At 37.0% G+C, this 23,856-nt stretch overlaps 3 protein-coding genes across 6 annotated transcripts; 1 reads left to right on the plus strand and 2 right to left on the minus strand.

Moving 5' to 3' along the window:
- Positions 1–216: 216 nt before the first annotated feature.
- Positions 217–7,438, minus strand: LOC140794912 (chaperone protein dnaJ 10-like). 4 transcript variants are annotated; one of them, XM_073147187.1, is made up of 10 exons: positions 7,254–7,438; positions 6,760–6,880; positions 5,715–5,774; positions 4,463–4,545; positions 4,051–4,213; positions 2,841–2,970; positions 2,231–2,389; positions 1,973–2,145; positions 1,751–1,831; positions 217–518 (listed from the first exon to the last, which is right to left on the minus strand). In XM_073147187.1, exons 2-10 carry the CDS (start codon positions 6,844–6,846, stop codon positions 432–434), a joined length of 1,023 nt encoding a protein of 340 aa, XP_073003288.1. In that variant the 5' UTR covers positions 6,847–6,880; positions 7,254–7,438; the 3' UTR covers positions 217–431. The 4 variants fall into 4 exon arrangements, with proteins under 4 accessions (XP_073003288.1, XP_073003289.1, XP_073003291.1 ...); XM_073147188.1 differs by having other exon boundaries at positions 7,175–7,437; XM_073147190.1 differs by having other exon boundaries at positions 6,760–6,872; positions 7,254–7,354.
- Positions 7,439–8,817: 1,379 nt separating this feature from the next.
- LOC140795806 (bZIP transcription factor 44-like) lies at positions 8,818–10,558 on the minus strand. The gene has a single exon (XM_073148594.1). It carries the CDS (start codon positions 9,684–9,686, stop codon positions 9,207–9,209), a length of 480 nt encoding a protein of 159 aa, XP_073004695.1. The 5' UTR covers positions 9,687–10,558; the 3' UTR covers positions 8,818–9,206.
- Positions 10,559–14,728: 4,170 nt separating this feature from the next.
- On the plus strand, positions 14,729–23,815 carry LOC140794763 (phosphatidylinositol/phosphatidylcholine transfer protein SFH8-like). The gene is made up of 15 exons (XM_073146931.1): positions 14,729–15,017; positions 15,116–15,210; positions 15,721–16,015; positions 17,460–17,559; positions 18,314–18,580; positions 18,681–18,758; positions 18,911–19,012; positions 19,115–19,164; positions 19,258–19,357; positions 19,460–19,558; positions 19,633–19,749; positions 21,378–21,510; positions 22,382–22,785; positions 23,317–23,391; positions 23,546–23,815. The coding sequence occupies exons 2-15, from the start codon at positions 15,177–15,179 to the stop codon at positions 23,564–23,566; spliced, it is 1,875 nt and encodes a 624-aa protein (XP_073003032.1). The 5' UTR covers positions 14,729–15,017; positions 15,116–15,176; the 3' UTR covers positions 23,567–23,815.
- Positions 23,816–23,856: the final 41 nt, after the last annotated feature.

Genomic DNA, 23,856 nt, shown 5'->3' on the forward strand with positions numbered 1-23,856 from the left:
TTGATGCTGAAGGAAGATTATGCAGCTCGATTGATGACAAAACTTGGTTAAAAAACAAAAAGTGCAGCGAAGCTAATTTTCAGTGGATGCAGCTGCAGCAATTATACAAACAGTGCCTCTGCATTGAATATGAACTATTCAAAATGGGGATACATAAACTGCTAACAGTGAAGTTAACACGTAAACGTATAAGAGAATTCACTAAGCAGTGATTCATAACTTAAAAGTTCCAGACTTTTTGTAATATCATGATAAATGCTACCCTGTTGATGAATACATGATGATGGTCTTTCTTAAAACATAGAATCCAACTACTTCCCACATGCCTTGCATTAATAAACAAAAATGAAACAAGGTCTACAGTTTTCCCAACAAGAAGATGAGGCGTAGAGTACACAGCATGTACTCTCCAAGATTCTTGTATAGCAAATTTACGAGGTTTTTGATGATGTAGCATCCGTCTTGGCACCATTCTCACTACGCAGACTGTTTTCTCTATGATAAAGAGCTTTTGCACCCTGAAAGATATGGAAGCACTTCAAATTATGACCATCACACTTTTAACTAGTTTAACTCGTAGACATTTATCCTGAAATGTAAGAACAGACCTATGCAACAGCGCATCTCAGAGATTAAAGAAAAAATGTCAGCAGTAGATTCATTTTCAAAGTATATTTTATCCAAGAAGAAGAGACATAAATGACAAACTATAAATGCACCAAGAGGATACTGCTGTTTGCAACTGAATACAAAAGTATCTGAACTTTTAGAAAACCTGCCTAGGAGTGGCAGCAGAGCAAGAACACCCAATAAGGAAAAAGAGACCTTTGATGATTTTTCATTTCTGTCCACATGAGAATCTTTCATGAAGTTGCCAATAGGTTGAAGAAAGCAGCAGGACCCAATGAATATAAAAATGGAGTATGGAGGAAGGGGATTACTGAAGTCACAGAGGAGAAAGAAAGACGAATGCTGAAAAAGGAGGAAAAAATAGAAGCAGGAGAGGAGCAAAAATCTGTTCTGTACTATAGAATACTGTTCCCTATAAGAGGTTCATAAAAATAGAGGAATGCAGACCTGATAGGTTCTAAGAATCCTAGTTTCAGACCTTGATACTTGTCCTCTCACAGAGCCTTATGCCTTGCCATCAAACCATCAGCAAATTTTCTATTCCTTCCTAAATATTTCTTCTGTATTGTAATCTCTGTTAATAGGACTCTTTTTGGTAGGTCCAGTGTACCCGACTCCTCATGATATCATATGGCTATGGGCATGACACTAAAATATGCAGTCATTAATCCAAAAAAAAAGGGTTGCCCTAGACCAAATGACTCAGCCAACAATCAGACTTTGGTTTATTAAACCATTTGAGAACCAGTAGATGACTTCCAAACAGAATATTTAGATGATCAGAAAAACCCGATGTTTCAATACATCCCCAAACTGCAGAACCATACCCAAGTTCATGTGACAGAACTTTCTATCTGCACATTTACATTGCGGAACTTTAGAAACATGGTGAGACATGGCCTTAGAGGAGAACCAGAACTTTCGCTCATATTGCAGCATTTTGGGAAAAATAAATAGGTGATATCTAATTTACAAGCGGAAAAGCAGAGAAAGTCTTTTCTTCTATGTAGCCAACCTGTAGGCGATCTTTGTTCTTATATTCTACTGTACATAATTTTTAGTAACTGCAGATTTGTAACATACCAGTACAATAAGAGATATGTTAGATTTCAATGCTTACTTGGAATATTGTTCCCAACTTTTTTAATGCCTTAGCTCGCAACTTCAGTACATCTTTCGAAGCAGTGTTATCTTTGAGAACCTGAAGCAGAACAGGATAGTCCATAAGGTTATCAAACATGTAATCTTAAACTTTTCTGTATCTGTAATCTGTAAATAAGGCATGATACATATGCGTGATTCTGTGCATCTACACAAAAACAGAGACTCAGCTGAGACTTACTGCTTGGCAAACGTGAGAAAGGGTAGATTCTATATCAACTACATTTATTTTCCATAAGGAGTTAATCATGACATCTTTTTTTTCCTCAACGTTCTTCAATAGGTATTCTTCTTTATTTTCACTCTCCTCAAGCTTTTTTATCCCCTCTTGCAGTTGTATCAAAGAAATCGCACCTAGAATGAACCATTTAGAGAATGTTAAGAGAGCATGTCAAGGTGCTGTCTTCAATCAGACAAGTTCACATTGTCAGAATAGTACCTGAAGCTGCATTAACTTGTGATTTTATGTGGTGACCCTTGTCTCGCACCCACTCAGCTATAAAGGGCACACCCATATAGAGTCTGTTCTTTCCAAGCTCCCTTGCAGCTTGTCTTGCATAAATATAACCGATAGTATGAAGCATAGCCTCCCCAAAAGCTGAAGTTTGTTTCACACAAATATGGAAAGATAGAAAAAGCAGATGTGAATCCATAGTGTTAGACCAAATCATCTGGCAAGGGTACCTTTGAGTAATAAATTTCCGAACAAAATTTCTAAAAAGTATGAGCTCATACAAATTTGGACTAGTCTTTTCCTTACACCAACCACATATTAAATCTAAGAAACAAATGAGTGATAATTAGACAACATCATACAGTTTCTATATATGCTGGAAAGATAGTTCTGAATGGCAATAATGAGTGTGCATATCATCTAAGAACAGTGAAAATGATCAGTAATTTTATTTAGCATCTTGCCATATCTTTTTGCGCTTTAGTATCTTTAATTAGCTTCTTCATAACTGTCTGTATTATATTATATTAAGCACTTGATATGGATTCATGCACGTTGAGTGAACATAGAGCAGTATTGAGAAAAGAATAATTACCTGCTTGAGACAAACGCTGAGCTTCTGCATTTGCCCAACTCACGAATTCGTCATTTTGCCCATTTACATATAGGTGAAGACGGTCTTTGAGACTTTGGATTAGTTTCTCTTCTCTTTCTTTCTGTAACTCCTTTAGTTGGATAGTGAAGATTTTCAGATCAAAAAGATATTGAAAAGTTCATTACAGAATAAGTTTATATTGTCTATTGCAGAATAAATCAAATGTATGAATTCTTTCGCTCTTTCTCCTTAAACCAAATTTTTAAGAAAATAGATTTTAGAGGCAGGACATATGACTTGAGGTATCGAACTACCAAAGTTCACCATTTTCAGGCATGAACTGTTGGATGATGAACAAAACAAATTATCCTCATGAGAACTCTTTTCTATCACCCAATATATATGGCTGCCTTAATCATCTAATCTCACCTCCATCTTCCACCAATACTACCTAGTCCTATTCCATCTACATCGACATCCTAAACACCTCCTGGAACTGCCACTGACCTGAGAAGAATTTAATGAAGTTTAAATCAATCGTAGGTGGTTAGAGAAGAGGCAGAATCAAAGATTGGTGGCAATTGCTACAGTCTTCTTTAATGCTCCTTCAACATATAAGAATACAGAGATATATCAAACCAGAGAAAGAATATAGAATATGACAAAATTACTTACCAATGAAAATCCAAGAAAGTATCTATTCTGTCAGGAACTTATCTCAGGAACCCAATCTCTCATAAGGTTTCAAAGTAATTGAAAGAAAACATAATTAGGAGACACTCATCTTGATTTCCGCTATTTGAAAGTTAAAAAGGATGTTGTACTGGCACAAAATGCACAAAAGCATTGTGCTTGTTAAAGAATCTATAGTCCACAAAGTGGTCTAATATAGTATCCACAGGCTCTTCTTTCCTTGATATAGGAAACTCCAAGGTTATATCAGAACCAAAAATCTACTGGCTCAGTTAGAAATAGATTAAAGAAAGGTATAACTAAGTATAAAAGGATTAGGCATTGTCATTAGAAATAGTACACTTCAACAAGAATGGAAACAATGCATGATGGCAATATATCTTCATATTCCTTGGGTTATAGCAGCCATATATCTAATCTTCTGCTAGTACTGTCATCCAGGACTACTATGCATTTGAAATTTCTATGTATTAATGAATATTTTAACTGTTGTATGATTTATACTTTGAAAATATACCTTAATCTTTTCTTGAACCCTCACTCTCCCTTCCGAGGTGTGCGACTCTTCTTCAATCTCTACTGAAGCTATGGATGCTAGAGCGAGCTGACCGACATAGTCTTCAAAGTATTCACTTCCAAAGAGCATTCCAAAAACAGCAGAAGGATCTACCATGGAATCCCTGAAATTCAAATAGTGTTGATACAGAAGTTTAGTGACAGACTGCGGTACATCTATTTTTACCTTTCTTGTTCTTGTCTTCTAATCCAACAATTAGATCTTAAATCTTAAATCTATACAGTGTCTGGACAACTTTCAAGACCTAGTCACCAACACATAGGAGTAGCAGAGAGAAGCTTAAATGGAAATATATGTTAAATAAAGATTTGTCACAGCTGCTAAGATCAACGCATGATATTTCTCGACTTACTTAGGAAGACCCTCCTTTCCATACTTGTCATAAGCCTCCCTTTTCGCAGGATCACTCAAGACTTGATAAGCCTCCCCTAGTACCTTTACGAACAAATTATTCAAATTAAAACTACTGCATATTGCATCAGAAGAAATGAAGTGATAATTGATTAGGAGCACTGCATGTTCAGGTTAGGTAGTTTCAACTTTCAACAATATTAAATGCATAACTACAGTGTATTCCTTTTTCAGAAGATTATTAAAAAAAGTGATCGTCCGATCAAAGTTTGTTCTTTGGGCCATGATGGGTCTGGGATGCACGGGCCCATAATCCTTCCGCCTTTGAGAGTAAGAGATAATCTCTGCTCTGTGAAGCCAGCCAAACACTTTGCAACCCACTCTAGGAGACAAGTGACCAAAGCCTTCGCTTGAGCCACATCACCCAGCTCAACAACTTGGAACGGCGGAGCCAACTAAAGAGCAAACACAAACCCACTCCACCAAATAAGACAGATCGTCCACATCACTCAATGCCCCCACTTGGGTTACAAGCTCCCGCTACTTAGCTTGGCACAGTGCAATCCATATTTATTGCTTTTCAGCAATGATAAAACTGAAACCCAGTAGCCCATTTTACAAATCGATCTGTCACACATACAATTAAATAGAAAGAAGCATGTACCAATCACTAATATGACAATGTATGGATAAGCATACCCACTGATCAACATCAATTGGTTCTTTATGGAAAACAGCTTCCAAGAGGACCAAGAGGGCATGGTCAACTGCTTGTACTTATATAAAAGATCCTTTGCAACCACCATATTAACATGTTTCCAGACCCAGTAAAGTAATGTTAAAATTGCATTGAACTAAAAGACTATCTTGTTTAATGTTTAATGAAGACTACAACCAACTTTGACAGGAAGAGCTGACAGAATGAGAAATTAATAATGACCCATCATCATATGTCATAACTTGATTTTATGCTGACAAATTATTTATCAAATAAAATAAAGAAGATTAAGGAAACTATTATTAACAACCAGATTGAGAAATTAATAGTAAGTGGTAATTGATCTAACTTCTCTTATATCAATCCTTATTTGACCAAGGTCATCCTTGGTTATTGACTTAAGGACGACGAGGATTGAATATGGATTGGTACAGAGTTCATACTACATCAAAAGTTTTTGCCTTGCGGATCAGATAAATAAGCTCTCAAGATAAAATTATAGTATGTTAGTGATTAGTAAAACTAGGTTGCTTACTTGAAAATTATAAGCAGCTTTTGGATCTCCAGGATTTTTGTCTGGGTGCACCACCCTTGCCTACAAAAGAAATAATTGAAAAAGAAAACTAATGCTATTAAAGATAGATTTCAGTAATGCTGCAATGACTTCTGCATAAGTGAGAACAGAAGTAAAGAACAAACTAGATAATGGAACATTTCAACTTTAATAAACAAGTGAAGCATCCAGATAACTATTTATTTATGTATTCACAAAAGAGATGATCTTTAGATCTAACAAGGTTCTCACCTAAGTTCAAAAGATGTGTGCAAAACTGTATTTTATCGTAGCTTCTGAAATAATTTCTTAAACATAGTAGGAGAGGGCTACCAATGATATAGAAAAGATGGAGTTATATGAGTTTGTCGCACCCTGCAACTTTGAAGCAGGGCGAGAATTTCTTAGGTAACCAAAACCCGAGGTGGAGCAGGGGGGATAATGTTTCACTTCAAGGAAGTGAGTAACGGCCAGTAACTCTTCCAAGGAAGAAGCGGAAAAGGGCAGTAACATCCAGCTTAAAGGCAAGAGGGCAAGGACTGGGCATGTCAAGAGAAGACCTTTTAGGTCTCTTAAAAGGGCTTTAGTAAAGAAGAACATGTGTTTTCAATATATGGATCTTAGCTTGATTTAAATCTTCTGACACCCACTCCCTTAGGCCTCTCCAAGGGAGTTGACTGCCCACTGCTTACTTCCTTAAAGTGGGTCACCCCTGCCTCCCTTCTTCCTAGGGGAAGTTTGCTTACTTGTGGAAGGAAGACCTTCCATGGTAGGAGTTTTCTTAGCTTGGAAAAAAGTCATGAATCCAAAGCAAAAATAGAAACGTCTGGTGCTCAATGACTCTAATTCATCACTAGTTCAGGAAATTAAAATTGCGACACATAACCAACAAGAAGAGAGCATGCATAGGATTTAATACTAATTAAATATCATCATTCTGAGATCTTCTTTTATGAAGAGAGGTATAAGTATCATACCTTCAAGCAAGAAAGTATACAAAGGAAAATTGAAAAAGATTTTCTTGCACCTTGATGTAATAAGCCTTCTTTATCTCGGCAGCAGATGCATCCACGCTAACACCCAAAATATCATAATACTCTTGCTCCTTCACCATGGCTTCAAAATCTAATTAGCAACTATCTGCAAAGCTACATATCCAATTTTTAAGAGAATCAAATTGGTATTCAGTCTTCCATTCTACTAATCTACTGCATGAAGATCTAGCAAGAAGAAATATAGACATGGGAATTTCGTATACAGCAATACCACATAATATAACATGATTCTGAAATTGCTCTAAACTATTTAGTGCGGATAAGAATGAGGATTGTGAATTGATGCATTTCTCAAATTCAAACAAAGAATAATTCTAACTGTAAACCCTAGTGATTAAAAGAGCAGATCAATAAGATTTCATGGGACTAAGAGAAGCAGAGCAAGACCAATGTTCTCGCGAATTGGAAAGAGATCTCAGGATCCATCAAAACGCTAAAAAGGAGAAGAATAAAAAAGGCGCGATACCCCGAAGGCCGACAGGCAAGAGAGATCACAAAATCTACTGAAAAGCCCCAATCCCTTGAGAACGCGATACAATTTCCTCTAGAAATGGAAAATAGAAAATTAGAAGGTGCTACAACACCTACAAGCCAAAGGTATTGGGAGTGAAAGTCAAAGCAGTAACTTTTTTTTGCATTACTGCTAATGTTGTTATTATTGTTAGAGTAATGCTTCAAATGTAGGTTAAAAAAAAAAAAGAGACTTCAAACGCTGTAACAAGCTTGGAACCCAATTCTTTGTGGGCTGAGCTCGATGGATTCATCTCAAAACAAACGTCATTGAATCCAACTAAATTGTTGGTCCAGTTTGATATAATTGATCAATTAATTATATTATGTCCCTTGGAGAACTTGTCCCAACTCCATTAAAAATTTAAAATAGTAAAATATTAAATATGTCCATAGTTTAAAGAATACGGGAGAGTCGTGGATAGGGTCAATAATTATGTTATTAATAAGGTGCGATTAGAGATGGAAAGTGGGGGCAAATTGTTTACAAATTATTATTTGTTTCTCTATCCGGAATTTTGCGGTCAACTGTCTATAACCAGACAAGTAGTCATGTGGCCCATATGCTAGTTACTCCCATGATCTCGTAATATGAAGTCTCAAATATTGAACCCATGCCTATTTAATCCATGGGCTTCAAAACCCTTGGGCCTTGGGCCATCCTAATACTTGGATCTTTTTTTTTTTTTCTTTACTACAATACGAAATGTATAAATTACCATCTTTCATCAACGTTAAACACCCATTATATGATTAGACGAGAGTACGAGACCACATGCACTCGTACCTTTCAAGTTACATACACCCTCTCTTTCCAATCAAATTATATTATACTAAACAGATGGTAGATTTAACGTCTATAGGGAAAAGTTAGCTATGAAGATGTCGGCAGGATTAACTTTAATATAGATTATATAGAAGAAACAAATTGCCCTCTTCTCCTTTGGCCCCCACAAGGTTCATAATGGTGCTTCTGGAATAACGTACCATGCTCAAAGAATACCCACTAGTCCAGCCATATTGAATTCCTCACAGGATAGAATTGTCAAGTGGCCACCCTCATGAATCCAAAAGTAAAGAGAGAAAGGCAGACGTTACCATCTATGATACAACTACTGTTATTTTAATATTATCTCTCTCTCTCTCTCTCTCTCTCTCTCTCTCTCTCTCTCTCTCTATATATATATATATATATATATACGCAGAAAGAGAGAGAGAAAGGGGTCTTCTCCTACTGGATTATCTTTTAATTTCTTAGAATATTCAAGGTTTGCCAAAGCTTTCGTCATGAGCACCCAGCAGCTTTAAAATAACTGTAGAGAAAGAAAAGACAGAGGAGTCCAATCCTAGTGAAACAGACTTAATTTGACGTTTATATATTAGAAAGCAGTTCAATTTAGATTCCTCCATACGTGATTATTCTTTATCATGAATCTGATAATGAGATAATCTCTTGCTTTTAAGCATAAGTCAACCTCATTAGTTCAGGACAATCTAGCCATGTTGCAAATTAGCCTCAATTTGATCAAACATGGAAGCTCTTGTATCAGTGTACCAGTGCAAAACAGCAAATACATCAGTGGCTAGAAAATTAATGAGTGGAGAGAGAGAGAGAGAGAGAGAGAGAGAGAGAGAGAGAGAGAGAGAGAGAGAGAGACAGACAGACAGACAGACAGACAGAGAGAGACCGACCGACCGACCGACCTTTTGCCCAATTACCATAGTTATTCTTATAGAATGATGAATGACATACATATTGTTCTGATCATGCACTATTAAGTCATATGAAACTCCCCTATAAGCATAACCTTAATTAACACCCTTCCATTATCGCAACCCCCTGGAGCCCAATAGCACCAAAGACCAAAATATCTTTTGTCCTTTTTCTCTCACCCAAACTGACATGTATCTAGTAGTACTGGAATATGTCTGCTGAGGCCATTATTGGCTGGTTCATATGCACCAAATTCCATGGGTTGATGAAGCTGTTATGATCAGTGATCTGAGGGCCATCAGAGATAAATCCACTGTTGGTGTTGGTGTTGCTTCCATTGATGAAGTGGAGGATCTCATTCAGGGACTGCAGCCTATTGCTGAGCTCCATCATCTGAGTCCGCAGCACAGAGTTCTCGGCATCGACAGCCATGATGTTCTGGGTGGTGATGCTTAGAGTTGCATGGATTTGGTTGTTTTCTTTCCTCAGCTGGTTCACCTGGCCCATCAGATCGTCCAGATGCCTCTGCTTCCGCATCCGGGATCGCCGCGCCGACTCCCGGTTCGACAGCATCCTCTTCCTCTTCCTCTGGTCCATCAAGGCCTGGAGATCCTCTTCGGATCCCGAATTATGAAACAGGCTGGAGCCAGAAGAGGCCCCACTAGGAGAAGCCATGCCAAAGATGCGATTTTGTTCAAAATAGTAATAATAATAATAATAATAATAATAACAGCAGTCAAGCTTACGTACTCTCTTGTTGATGATACTAGCTAGTTATTTTAGTACTTGGGTAGAATTATGGACTCAATTATTACAGTAAATGAGTAGTAGATGCTTAGGAGATGATGTATATGAAAAAATGGACAGGGCCCAAGTACTGAGATCTGAGAACAAGCTTATGAAAACACATAGAACCAGTAAAGGAAGACCACGGAGAAGGATTGAACAAGATGGGTCCTGCGACGGAGAGTAGAATTTATCATAAACCCAGAGAGGAGAATTTCACTTAGGATAGGCGACATCAATCAGAAACATCAAGAGGAAGAGACGCTGCATCAAGAGAAGAATGAAATAAAATCCAGGGCTTGGGACACAGAGAGGGCGACAGAATCTCCCCTAGATTTTGATATCAAGGTGAGATTTTTGCGGCACGAGAGCAAGATGGAACCAAATCTAGACGACGGACTCTTGTTGTTGGATCCAGAAACAAAAGTTTTAGGGTGAAATTTTGGCAGAACCTCCCCACTAAATGGATTTGCAAAAGGTCACCATCCACACAAGAAACTAAACCAAGTAAAACAGCAGCAATAAGCAGATGGGTTTTCGATCTTCGGGGTCCGAACTCAATCCCCGGATTAAAAAAATAAAAAAAATAAAAAAAAAACTCCCAAAAGTTTCCTAAGAGGAAAGTAGATTGATTAGAGGGAGCGGGAAACAGCGGAAGAAGGCTACAGAAGGAGAAAGCGGCAGCAGGACCTTAGCACTAGAAAACCTTAGCAAGGGTTGAGTGGGGAGAGGGAAAGGGAATTGGGTCATGGAAGGGGGTGGAATTTATAGAAGAAAACTAAGGGCAGAAGGAAAGAAAAAAGAAAAGAGGAGAAATATAAAGAGAAAGGTACCATCATTAATAATAACATAATAATAATAATAATAATAATAAGGTGGAGGGTTAAGTTTTTGGTTTGGAATCTCACGTGGGTAGTTGTTGGGTGGAGTTCTTTCATTGACGCCATGTACGCGGATGGAATTAATTGGGACTTCTGCTGGGCGCTGGCTGGCTATATACATACTACTATATAGTCCAATTCCAAATGCACTTTACTAAACAAGAAGAAAAGGGCACACTATAGTAAGTTATTTAGTGGGCGGCATTTAACAGCTTCCCTAGATACAAATTAAACTGGACGCTTGTCCCCACTCACCAATCCAAATTCAAAGTTGGAATTCATTTCACATAATATTTTGATAACATTTTCACATAACTAAATTTCGCATCTACAAATTTTATGATACATTTGCAGGGTACCCCTGGAAGTGGATTCCAGGAGGTGTAAACTATATCTATCCTAAACAAGGTTGTTAAAGTTGGGTCAGACCACCCACCATCCACACCCACACCCACATTATAAAGTGATTTCTAGAAGCTTATAATTAACATACAGTACAAGTCTTTTTTTTTTTTTTTTTTTTTTTTTTTTTAATGATAAAGTTTGGTGATTGGGCAGTACAATTAAAACTACACGCGCTTATATTTCAGAGTAATGGACTTTATAACAGGTAGCATGTCTATTGCTGCAGTACCTGTTCCAAACCCAACGCGATCACCTCGTGATCTCACTTTTTAGTTTATTTATTTTTTTAAAGAAGAATCTTCTTTTCCTACTTGCTTTCATTACCAACCATCGATCACCTCTGCCTTTCCATTACCATCTCAAAACCATCTTTTTAATTAGCTACTTCTGTAGATCTCTTAGCAAGTACCATGTAGATCTGTTGATGGATGATTTAAAATCTCATACAATATTAATATATGTTAATATTAATTTCATAGGATAAGGGAAGACCGATGGATGATAAATTAAAGTTAGGATAGATGCGAGCGAGAATGCTTAGAGGGGAAGTTAGGAATTTTGAGATGGAGCAACTACTTTTTGTTAATGGTGGGCATTGAAGGACCCTATAAAGTGTACCTCGATCTGAGCTGAGGAGACAAATTAACTTTTGGCACTTGTAAACCTTAAAGCATGCATGCGAAACAAATGAACAATCAATCAGCGGTTGCCTATCTGCAGGAGCATCGATCTCTTGAGCTAATCGACACCAATTGCTCTAACTAACTAACTAGCTAGCTAGCTATTTGGATGCAAGCCATTTGAGATCTCTGGTACGTAGTCAACGACAATTAATCTCAGGATGCCACCATTGGGCATCGTCAAATCATCAAACGCGCCGGCGTCGTTACAACTGCTGTTGTGCAAATTACTTTAAAAGTTTTATCATAATGAATAAGACAACGTTTGCTTGTCCTCTGAAAATTTTAATAATTTCCCAATCAATCTCCCGAAGAATTTTAGTTCCACTTCCACCTACCATTAATTAATCCACCACGCTAACCTCACGACAAGAAGACAGAAGAGCACTAAGGAGAAATATTTAAACGATATGCGCTCGCTCTTCGTCTTTTCGTGATTGGTATAATATATTACATTAGTTGGGTGTAAAGGTCTTACATTACAAATTAAAAAAACCCATCCAGAGCTTGAAACTAAAGGCTCCCTCGGCTTCAAATTAACTTCAAAATCCACCCTTATCTTTTACTTATTACCTAGTACGTGTGTTTAATGGCAAACTAACTCCTTCTAGAAAATCACTGCAACGCATGGTGGTGCCATTTCTATGCTCCACTATGGTTTTCTCATGAGCATTGTGATTACTTGCATACCAAAGACTAGGAACTTTAGAAAGTAAGTCTTAAAACTGCTTTAAATTCTACGGCTATCTATATGTGTGTGTTTGTGTGTATTCATGCATGCAGCCGATGGAGCATAGTTGGCAGCTGATTAATGGGTGTGATGTACTAGTGGGCTGCATAGGATCTCATGCTGCTCCATCTTAAATATCTCTTTCTTTCCAGCTTCCAATCTCCACCACTTGCTCCTTCTCCTCCTCCTCCTCCTCCTCCTCCTCCTGCTAAAGACTAAAGACTGGCACAGTATCTCCATTATCTTTCAGTAGTACCTTTTAAGGCTTTAGCAACAACCACCACTATTTGGCATTTCTTTTAACTCTTAGCATGAAGCACACAGTGCTTAGCATGTGACCTACACCTAGGATCGCGCACTGTTAACCAATATCGCCCACTATCGAATGGTCCATATCTTAAAGCACTTAAATTGGGCTAGTTCTTTTTTAAAATATTGTAGAAACTGTGACAGCACCAAGATGGCCTATTGATTAGAATCCTACGATCGATATGCTGTACCTTGCCCAAGAGCTTTATGGGCTAACTTAAATGGGGCCTAGACAATTGGGTCGGGCCACTCAATTGAAAGAACTAGCTGCCTATAATACATATGCAGAAGAATAATGTGAACAGCTAACTGAGTCTGAGTGAATACTAAGTTAGACCACCAAGGCACATGCTCATAATTTAAACATTAGGAACTACGTTTCCTAGTGAAAGTCCATAGGGTATTAGGTATATTGTATATACGGTAAAACAATTTATTAATGCTCACAGATTACAAACTCATTAAAATTATAAAATAAAGTACGATCCAAGAAAATTTATACAAACAAGGAGCTTCCAGTGAGCTTGTGATTGCATTCGTAATTTGACACTCCAATACATGGCTCTATGAATCACTCACCTAAAACAAATAAACAAAGAAATATATTATAACATCAAACAAAGAAAGAAAAGAAGTACGATTCCATAAAATAAGAGAAGCCAAAATTCGAACAACAACGGTGAGACAAACAACAGGGAGCAACAAATTGTGGCGGAGCTTAGCAATAGTGGAGATGAGGAGGGAGGAGAAAGAGGAAGACTTATAGAATCAAAGACGTTGCCCGCGCAAGCAACAACAATGCACTAAGAAAACTTAAATTACAACCACCTCTTCCAAGTGTAGTAGAGAGTGAGAAAAAAAAAAAAATTAAATATAAGCTCACACACAACTCATCTTCTCGAACACGCCATCACTAATAACGAAGAAGAATAAGGCCCTTGTAAAAGCTAAGGCTGAATAGAGAGAGATCAAGGGACGCTAGGAGGGGGAATGGGAAGAAGTCAGCCAATAATTTACCGACCGAAAGTATCCCAAAAGAGTTCTTTTTGAAAAAAAAAATTTCTTTTAGAACCAAGAGATTTCTACTAGACAGGCAGACATGCTCTTTCAATATACTCAGTAATTTAACAAATCTATTTATTATATAAGAAATTTGACTTGACTTATTCCTTTTTTTTTTCTTTCTATCTTTCTTTATTCCTACTAAATTAATCCTTTTACTTTCATTTAAAAAAACAACCAAATGCTTGCATGGCGTGATGCAGCAGTGTGATATATATAGACGCCAAACCAACACTAGCGACTCTGTCCTCTAACAACAAAGGTGGATTAACTCCTAATCTACCCATAATTTTACAGTGTAGGTGAGATGTCCACTCAACGACTTTCACGAGAGGAGCAAGTCCAATCAATTTTGGTACGATTTGTCTCACTTTCAAAATGCTTATTTTAATTTATCAAGCAGAAACATTATCTTCTTATATGCAATTAATGCAAGGTATTATATATTGTATGCCGTCACAGGTATATTAATAAATGCTATTCTTACTTTTCCAGAATCAAACAGGTATATTAAATTTGCGGTCACATCCATTAATAAATGTCAATAATACGAGGCTCAAAATTTGCTTAAAGAAAAAAAAAAAATGTTTTTAAGTAAAACCCGCAGAATGTGAGGCAGAGGCACTCACAGGAATTGAGTGACCTTTTAAGTTTAGATCCTTACGACCCGACCCGACCCGACCCTTTTGGCTTTATCTAAAACTAAAACGAGCGAACAGCAGTTAGCTTCCCTGCAACCGGAATTCTTGTATTATAGTAATGGACTGGCTGGTAATATTGTAATATACTCTCTCTCCATTTAGTACGTGGCACGGGCTACGCCCGGGCTTCGATATTTAGGATGATCAACTTCAACCGTGGAGCATATGATATGAAACGGCCGAAAACCGAAAGAGACATCACGAAATGCACAACATCTGACCCGTGACTAGGCACATCGTTGTGGGACCCGCCAATCTTGCCTGACTTCTTCGACTGCCTCTCGAGTCTCGCCTCCTCTCTATTACAAATTCAACTAACCATCTCAACCCCCCCTCACCCTCTGCTTTATCCCCTCTCTTCTTTCCTCTGTAAGAAGCACAATAAGGAGGAAGAAGGAGGAGGTTAAGGTTTCATCTCGACGACTGGCAGCTTAATCGGAACGCCTGTTGAGGTGTTCCTCTCATCCTTTAATTGTAGTTTTGATTTTTTTTTGCCCCCCTTCTTAAAGTTTTCTTTGCACAATTCTGTTCTTAAATTCTTCCCCTGTAGGGTTTCTGGACGTCCAATTTTGCGTAATTGCTTCAAAGTTTGAGCTTTTTACTGGGGACATATGTCTGGACCTCTCGATCGATTCGCCAGGCCTTGTGAGTAGCTCTTAATCATAAAGTTGCTTTTCATTCTATTTTCCTTCTTTTCTTCTTGTTGTATGTTATCGTTAAATAGTAAAATCGAAGTGAAGCCCGATTATTGGAGCAGGTTTCATTGGATTGTGGTAGTATTTAATCAAATATACAATTCTGTGTGTTCGTTTGCACCTGTAGAATTACATAAGAGAGCATATAGAGAAGATGTTATATGTACATGAAAGAAGCATAAAGAGAAGGCATGCTAAAAGTGTAATATGTGGTACAGACTAGGGCAGTGCCCGCAACTAAATTTTCGTCCTTAGGTAAAATTTTGATTTCTGAGAAAATTTTGAAAAGGTCGTGAACCCACAAAGAAATAGGAAAAAAAGCTGACATTTTGAGTTTCAGGTTAGTGCCAATATTTTTCCATCTAGAATTTCTTTATCAGCACGTTATTTTTATCTTCTTTTATTGTTTGAGGAATCAAAAAGGAGAAAAAAAATCATCACTGCAATAACATATTTCCAGGTTTTGAGGGTTTCTCTCATCATGATGAGCGGAAAGAACGCAAATCAGATGTTGATAATTCGGAAGATGAAAGGAGGACTAGAATTGGCTCTTTGAAGAAAAAAGCAATCAGTGCATCAACTAAATTCAGGCACTCTTTGAGGAGAAGGAGCAAGAAGAAGAATGATACTCGGGTAGTTTCAATCGAGGATGTAAGGGATGTTGAGGAGCTGCAAGCTGTCGATAAATTTCGTCAGTCATTGATTTGTGATAACTTGCTGCCTACAAAGCATGATGACTACCATATGATGTTGAGGTACATTTTTTGATAACGTTGAACTGAGATTCCTCTTTGGCTTCTTAAATGGCTTTTGGGTTATTTTAGTTCTTTGATCACAAATTGTGTGTTTGATGTCTATTTTAAAATTGAGAAAACTTTCCCACTCTTTGAAATGTGTGCAATAATGTAGCCTTCAGTTCTAGTATTTCTTGCATATTGGAGGAAATTGGAGAGGAAATTTTGATGACAGGCATTATAGTTTTGTAGGATTATTTTTGCCTTCTCAAGGTACTGCTCTATATAGTGCTTATGAAAGTCAAGGTTAAAACTGCATGGTGAACAAGGAAAGAATCTTCTGGATATCTAGATTTTAATCGTTTATTGTATGGTACTATGGTTTAAAGTTTAAACCTGCTTAATAAATTTTGTTTCGAGCATCACTTGTTAGAGGACATACTATGCACCGTGTTCTGGAGTTTTGAACTTGAATATCTCTATTGAAGTTTTAGTATGCCTTACCCTGTGGTCACTATGTTCCAATGCTAACTGGTTTTCTATTCTCTAGACCTAGTAAATATGCATATGTCAAAATGTTGGCTTCATTTAATGATTAATGTTATAATACTACAATGCTTACAACACTACTCAACGTTGTCATTCTAACTTCTTTTTTTTCCAACAATATGGATAGGCACGATAATAGTGCAATTTAAAGATGATAAATTGATAAGGCTCCAAGGTATCTGGCAAACTGATAAACTCTGATGTCATACCAAATCAACCTCTAAAAGTTGGTGCCAGAATTTCTTGCAAAACATAATCAAACAATAAATAGATTTCGTAGAAAGGTACAAGGCCATTGGTGGCTGACGAATGCATCTTTTTGTATACAGTTTAGATTCATGCAACCCTGCAGAAAGTCATATACATAATACTATAATAGGATAGTCTATAATGAGGGAGAAAAATAACAACTTTTGAGTCAGAGATAGTCTTCATCTCTTATAGCTACTAGTACTCTCATTATTTCTTTGCTTATGTACCATTCGACAAATGACATGCCAACAGCGGACTTAGTATCAGCTTTGAAATGACTTTGGAGGCGGAAACCTTCTGAGAGAGTAGAATTATTTAGGGAGAGATCAATCATCACAAGATCTCCTTTCTGATTTCATCCCGATTGAAGAGATAGAGGGGGAGGGGACTTTGAACACAAGAGAAATGCCATCATTCCCTCTCTTCATCTCTCTCGCACATTATCCCAACTTGGCAACTCATGCCTGGTGGTACCTGACTTATTGAGCAGACAACTTGATACAATTTATTATAGAAGGGTGCCGTGGCCTGAGGAAGATCATATCTTACATAAGATCTTGCTATACAAGCTAAAAGTCAGTCTATGATTACTTGCTTTCATAATATTATGTCTTGTCTTTCTTTGCAAGAAATTTTTCTGAACTTCTTGTGCTCTTTCCTTCAGATTTCTTAAAGCACGGAAATTTGATGTTGAGAAGGCAAAGCACATGTGGTCAGAAATGCTTCGGTGGAGGAAGGAATTTGGGGCTGACACTATAGTAGAGGTAGAAATAATTTAATCTATACCTATCGACAAATTTCTCGTATACTTATTCTGTGATAGTAACAAATAAGCTACCAGAATGAGATGTTTACAGCATTATTGATAAGAATGTGACATTGTTTTTGTTTCTCTTTGAATTGGTAGATGCACTTAAAAGTAACTAATCTACTAGCATATTAGCGTCAATTGTTGTTGTACTATCTTCCTATATACTCTGTTCCCCCTCCAATGTTGCCCTCCAGTCTTTCCAAGAATCTGTTGACCATGGCAGCTATCTTCTGTAAGGCGCTGATTTATAGGTGTTCCTTTGTTATACAACACAAATCTTTGACTATTCTTAGTATGGAATACACTTTTAGGGCTCTTCTCTTTGTAGCTCTTCCTTCGCTTAACTCTTGCAGGCAACTAAGTTGGAGATATGCACTATTCTCTGTTCCCCCTCCAATGTTGTCCTCCAGTCTTTCCAAGAATCTGTTGACCATGGCAGCTATCTTCTGTAAAGCTCTGATTTGTAGGCGTCCCTTTGGAATACAACACAAATCTTTGACTATTGTTAGTGTGGAATACACTTTTAGGGTCTCTTCTCTTTGTTGCTCTTCCTTGGCTTAACTCTTGCAGGCAACTAAGTTGGAAATATTAATTGCATATCCTTTTTCTTCTATTTATCATTTAATTTTTAGTCATGAGAACATCAAATATGTGTTCATTTTCTTTGGGGACCTATTACATATAACCTATCATTGTACTTTCATTAGGATTTTGATTACAGCGAGCTGGATGAAGTTCTTCAGTACTATCCACAGGGTTATCATGGTGTGGATAAGGAGGGCAGACCTGTTTATATAGAAAGGCTTGGAAAAATTGAACCCAACAAGCTTATGCAAGTGACAACTATAGATCGTTATGTAAAATATCATGTCAAGGAGTTTGAGAAGTGTTTCCAGATCAAATTTCCATCTTGTTCAATTGCAGCAAAAAGGCACATAGATTCATGTACAACTATACTGGATGTCCAGGGCGTGGTACTTTGTTTAGTCTCAGATCTGTTTGCAATTTTCATATACTTCTGGTATTTCACAAAAGTAAAGTGTGATGAGATTTTTCCTGTTTTTCTCCCTCAAGGGATTCAAAAACTTCACCAAGTCTGCAAGGGAACTAATTGTGCAGCTGCAGAGAATTGACAGCGATAACTATCCAGAGGTATGCAATTTATCATCATTCATTTTGTTTGCTCCTGGAGAATTAATCATGATTAACTGATTCTTTTGTAGGTCAGTGTACTACAATCAATATCATTTTGTCTGCTTGAGACCAAGATAGTGGTTTCTCATATGTGATAAATCCCTGTGCAGACGTTATGCCGTATGTTCATCATTAACGCTGGCCCAGGTTTTAAGATACTATGGAGCTCGGTGAAATCGTTTCTTGATCCAAAAACTGCTTCGAAGATTCATGTAACTACTACAGTATTTTATTAGTAGTTCATTTTGGTTGTTTCTCATCTTCTATATCAGGGCATGAAAAGATAAACGTATGTTTTTCCTGATTTCCTGCAGGTTCTTGGCACCAAGTACCAAAATAAGCTGCTTGAAATAATTGATTCCAAGTTAGATCTTTTCCTTTGCATTAGTTAATGTCTTAGTGAGTTCATCTACTTTCTTAACTACTGTCCTGATTTCTGTGCCATCTTGTTATACAGTGAGTTGCCAGAATTTTTTGGCGGTACTTGTACATGTGCTGATTATGGAGGCTGCCTTAAATCTGATCGAGGTCCATGGAAGGATCCTCACATATTGAAGGTCTCTCTCTCTCTCTCTCTCTCTCTCTCTCTACACACACACAAGCACATGTTCTTCCTCTCCTTTACTGCACAACAATGTGATACATTTACAATTTATTAGATGATTCTCAACGGTGAAGCACAATGTGCTCGGCAGATTGTTACTGTTAACAATAGTGAAGGGAAGATCATTGCTTATGCTAGGCCACAATACCCAACAGTAAGATCCATGTATTACCGGAGCATGACTTTGTTCAATTCTCAATATTGATTCTATCGGTCTTGCTTGATTAGATAAAAGGAAGTGATACTTCTACTGCTGAATCTGGGTCAGAAACTGAAGATGCTACTTCCCCCAAAGCAGCAAAGAATTTTGTTTTGGATCCTCAGTTGACTCCTGTCCATGAAGAGGTAACTTAGATATGCTTTGAGAATAGTGCTTGTACTGGAAGCTTTTAGCATTATTCGCAACATATTTTGGTAGCTAAAAGAGAAGCACAGCATAATACAAATTGATCTTTCTTCAGATTCTCTTCATTATCGTGCTTAAACATCAACAATAACTAAGTACCTGAAAATCCAGTTCTTTTCCCAATAAAATAAATTAAAAAAAGTCATACACAATAGAAATTTGCTTTTGATGAAAAGATGGATTGATCACTTCTTTATCCTTCTTAAGTAGATCCTTTCACTGTTCAAAGTGTTGATAAAGCATTTGCAAAGTTTTGTAATTTCTAATTGCTGAAGGTAACATTGGGATCATGCCACTGATTTCAGTGGCAATTTTACATAATTGATCGTACAGTTCAACTCAACCTGCGCGTCTTTTTGTCACAGAAAAGGCATTAATTGATAGCACATGGGCTGCTCTAATTTCTGATTTTCTTTGTCTAAGGCTGACGCTATAATTTGGAGAGTGGAGAAGGTAACACAAGTGTGATACTCCTGCACCTTCGTGGCATCCACCTTATTAAGGTTTAGCTATCTTAGGAAATCACCAAGGGCATAGAGCAAGAACAAGAAGAGCTTCTTTTCTAGATAATTCTTTTCAATCTCGAAATAGGCTATTTTTCATTATTATATGAGTGATACTACAGATTTTGTGCACGAATGAATATGAGAATAAAAAACTTATAGCGTTCATAGACTAACTTTCCTATAACACTCCCCCCACTTTTTTTTGCAACACGTCTGTAAACAGCCTTCTAAATCCCAGCACCAAATTGTTTACTGACTTTAAATAAGAGCCAAAGATTCTTATTAGCATAAATATTAAGGATCATCCATGCAAGGGCCTATCATTAGTTAGTATTATGGTAGGATGTTTAGCAGCTCAAATGACTATGCAATGTTGGTATGCACATCTTCTAGGAGCATGATATAAATTGGCCAACATGCGGGATCTATGAAGGTTCCATTATCCATAGTGTATATCACGGTGAAAGTCATGAATGAGAACTATATGTGGAATGTTATACTCTGACAATAGATACTTTCTTTCCTACAGATGGTTATGCTTTTTGTATCCCTTAGTTTGCCTGCTTCTATAAATCCACAACTAGAAATTTGGATGCTATGTAAATCCACCCTTTTTGAAAATGAACCAGCAGCTAAATTGTCAATAATTTGTTGGTATACATTGTGATGATTTTGGAGAGAACTTTTTATTTTTATTGCTGTCCTTTTGAAATTTGCTTACAGTATGTCCATCCTTTTGTTTTTAAGACAATTAAAATGTATAATCTTAGTCATGACAACAGCCCGCATCTTATGGGTCAGTATATTGCTAGCAAAGTAGCAATATTTGCATTCAAGGACCTTAAGAAAACAAATTATGAGATTCAGCTTGTCTACAGTGATACCCTGGTAAGATCATCGGAGAATTTTTCTAATTAAGTTAGGGAGATATGTTTATACATAACTATAATTTTTAACTAAATAGCTTTCATGGCAATGATGGCTACTAGTTTTATGTCATCGTTGGCAACTTGAGGGCTGTATGTATCATCTCTCAGTCGTTTTGTTTTCAAATTATGCAGGCGAAAATGATGGGGAATGGTTACGTACCTGTTGAGAATCTGGCAATAGAAGATAGTGTTCCTATCATTGACAAGGTTGTAGATGCTGCATGGAGCAATGAAATTTCTAGTTCAGAAGGCTCTTCTGCAAGAGGTTGTTTCTAATTGACATTGTGCCTTCTTTCTAGAAGATTATGGTTAGACTTGTTTTCTTCAACTTCCAAAATTCAAAAATAATCTATACTTTCATCCTATGCAAAATAATGGGTGATTATCAATTGACAATATGCTCTTAAACTCTATTACTTATTGCAGAACTATGTCTTTGTCAGTTATCACAAGTTTACAGAGCTGTTCTTGGATTTTTGGAGCTATGGAAATGGTCGATTTATATCAGCTAGTCCTGTAGGAAGTCAGACATTTTTGGTAATTTAAGTGTATGTGATAATATAGTTGAATGACCTGAGATTTTACTGATTCTACCTCATTCATTGTTTGGGCTATCTTGCAATTGCAATCATGTATATCAGAGTCAATTTTGGATTCTCGCTTTTATTATCACTAACTTGGCCTTCAAGTTGATTTATCTCGTGATTAGAAACAAGTGATTAAGGTGGCCATACAAGTTGATTTTATTTTCAGAGAACTTATAGTCATTGACTTGGCCTCTAATTCGTGAACATCATAATTTCCTCATAGATTTCTAGAAATGCTACATGCCTAGTATACTTCAAAAGTTCAGATAATTGAAAGAATCATCAAGGGTGTTGCTCAATGAATACGAATATCTAGTACAAAACAAATATGAGAATAAACAGTGATTATAGCATATATTTATGCATGTCATCTTGGGTTACCACTTACTGCAAGTGATACTTTTGAGTTTTGAAAGAAATTGTTGAGCTCTCTCTCTCTCTCTCTCTCTCTCTCTCTCTATATATATATATATATATATATATATATATATATTTATATAAATCACTATTAGATTGCTTTTGTTAATTTTTCTATATTTCTTAATCCAGGTACATTTGCTTCATCTAACATGCATCAGCTTCCTGAAGTAGTTCGAGCCCAAATTTTCGCCTGGCTTGCAGTCTTCATCATGAGTGTTCTTGCACTGCTTCATTCTATCACCAGCAAAGTGAGTAAAAGTCTCTCGTATCAACATTTGGAGTTTGATCGCAACTACGGGGAATTTCCTCAAGAGCCTATGCCTAAGGAGGAATGTCGTCCTCCATCACCTTCTCCTGGATATACAGAGGTAGACCTCCTTTCATCTGTTGTAAGAAGGTTAGGAGAGCTGGAAGAAAAGGTTGGTGTGCTTCAAGCAAAACCATCTGAGATGCCTTGTGAGAAAGAAGAATTGCTTAATGCTGCTGTCTGCCGTGTGGATGCATTAGAAGCTGAGCTTATCTCTACCAAAAAAGTAAGCTTTTTTATTTCTCTGAAGTATTGGCACTTCTAATTTAATACAGATGCCTGATGCCTTTAAATTAACTTGTTTTATTCTTTTGCATCCTCATGATTCCTATACTATGCAAGTTGATGTTCTGATAAACTCTTCTGTTGAGTCACTTTGGTTTGTCTATCCTATTATTGCCTGCGTCTTTGTGGCCTGAGCATTGTAGTAGACCTGCACAAATCCTGAAATCTTCCATGGACATCACTGAATGATGTCGTGAATCTCCCATCATGTCTCAGATGTTTTTAAGATTTTGAAAGAATCCTTCGTAGGCCTTCTATGTTTTTTATGAATTTTGTTGGAATGAGGGTAGGTGATATCTTGGTTAGCTTGACTCGTTGAGGATTGGTCCTCTTTGATGTGTAGAGAAGTTTTGATTTGCTGCACCGTTTTCTGTGATGCAATGCAATCTACTCGTTGATCGTATCAGTGTAGTTATCATGTGAAAGTATGGATATGATGATGTACTCTTGATTTTATGTTGCTAATGAGCAGGCCTTATATGAAGCCCTGATGAGACAAGAGGAGCTGCTTGCATACATCGACCAGCAGAGGGAGGCCAAGTTCCGGGTAAGTTACAACATGGATTTTGCTTTCCTTGTACTTTTGGAGGGGTTATTTTCTCCAATCTGAGAAGGGATTTTACGATTTCTTTTTCTTATGATCTCTATCTATAGCTTCCACTAAAATGGGTTAACATTTTTTTTTTAATCTTTTTTTGCAGCAAAAGAAATTCTGCTTCTGAAGCATTGGTTGATGGCTTCTTCTTCTTGTTTTCTTTTTCTTTTTTATGAGAAGATCAAGCTTTGGTTGATGTCACTAGGCTAATGTAAAGGGTGATTAGCTGTTTTAACAGAATCAAGTACTCAAGGATCTTGAATCAAATATGAACGCTCTGTTTTGTATTTTTTGGGACCCATGGGTGTAAGTAAACAAACTTCATTAAGGAAAGAAGAAATAAATCGCAAAGTATGTTACCTTACTCAGAAAACAATTCCTAGGGATTCCTTTTTTTTTTCTTTCTTTTTTTTCTGA

The sequence above is a fragment of the Typha latifolia genome, chromosome 9 (genome assembly GCF_019914945.1).
Source record: "Typha latifolia isolate L0001 chromosome 9, TyphaL0001v2, whole genome shotgun sequence".
NCBI classification, from domain to species: domain Eukaryota; kingdom Viridiplantae; phylum Streptophyta; class Magnoliopsida; order Poales; family Typhaceae; genus Typha; species Typha latifolia.

What these genes read in the sequence shown, in the direction of transcription:
- LOC140795806 (XM_073148594.1), bottom strand. Translation starts at nt 9,686, where the DNA reads ATGGCTTCTCCTAGTGGGGCCTCTTCTGGCTCCAGCCTGTTTCATAAT.
- LOC140794763 (XM_073146931.1), top strand. Translation starts at nt 15,177, where the DNA reads ATGTCTGGACCTCTCGATCGATTCGCCAGGCCTT. An exon ending in CTAGGCCACAATACCCAACA is followed by an intron (nt 19,559 to 19,632) that starts GTAAGATCCATG and finishes TTGCTTGATTAG; the next exon opens with ATAAAAGGAAGTGATACTTC. An exon ending in AGCTTATCTCTACCAAAAAA is followed by an intron (nt 22,786 to 23,316) that starts GTAAGCTTTTTT and finishes GCTAATGAGCAG; the next exon opens with GCCTTATATGAAGCCCTGAT.
- LOC140794912 (XM_073147187.1), bottom strand. Translation starts at nt 6,846, where the DNA reads ATGGTGAAGGAGCAAGAGTATTATGATATTTTGGGTGTTAGCGTGGAT. An exon ending in GGAAAGGAGGGTCTTCCTAA is followed by an intron (nt 4,214 to 4,462) that starts GTAAGTCGAGAA and finishes TTTGAATTTCAG; the next exon opens with GGATTCCATGGTAGATCCTT. An exon ending in GGGTTCAAGAAAAGATTAAG is followed by an intron (nt 2,971 to 4,050) that starts GTATATTTTCAA and finishes ATCCAACTAAAG; the next exon opens with GAGTTACAGAAAGAAAGAGA.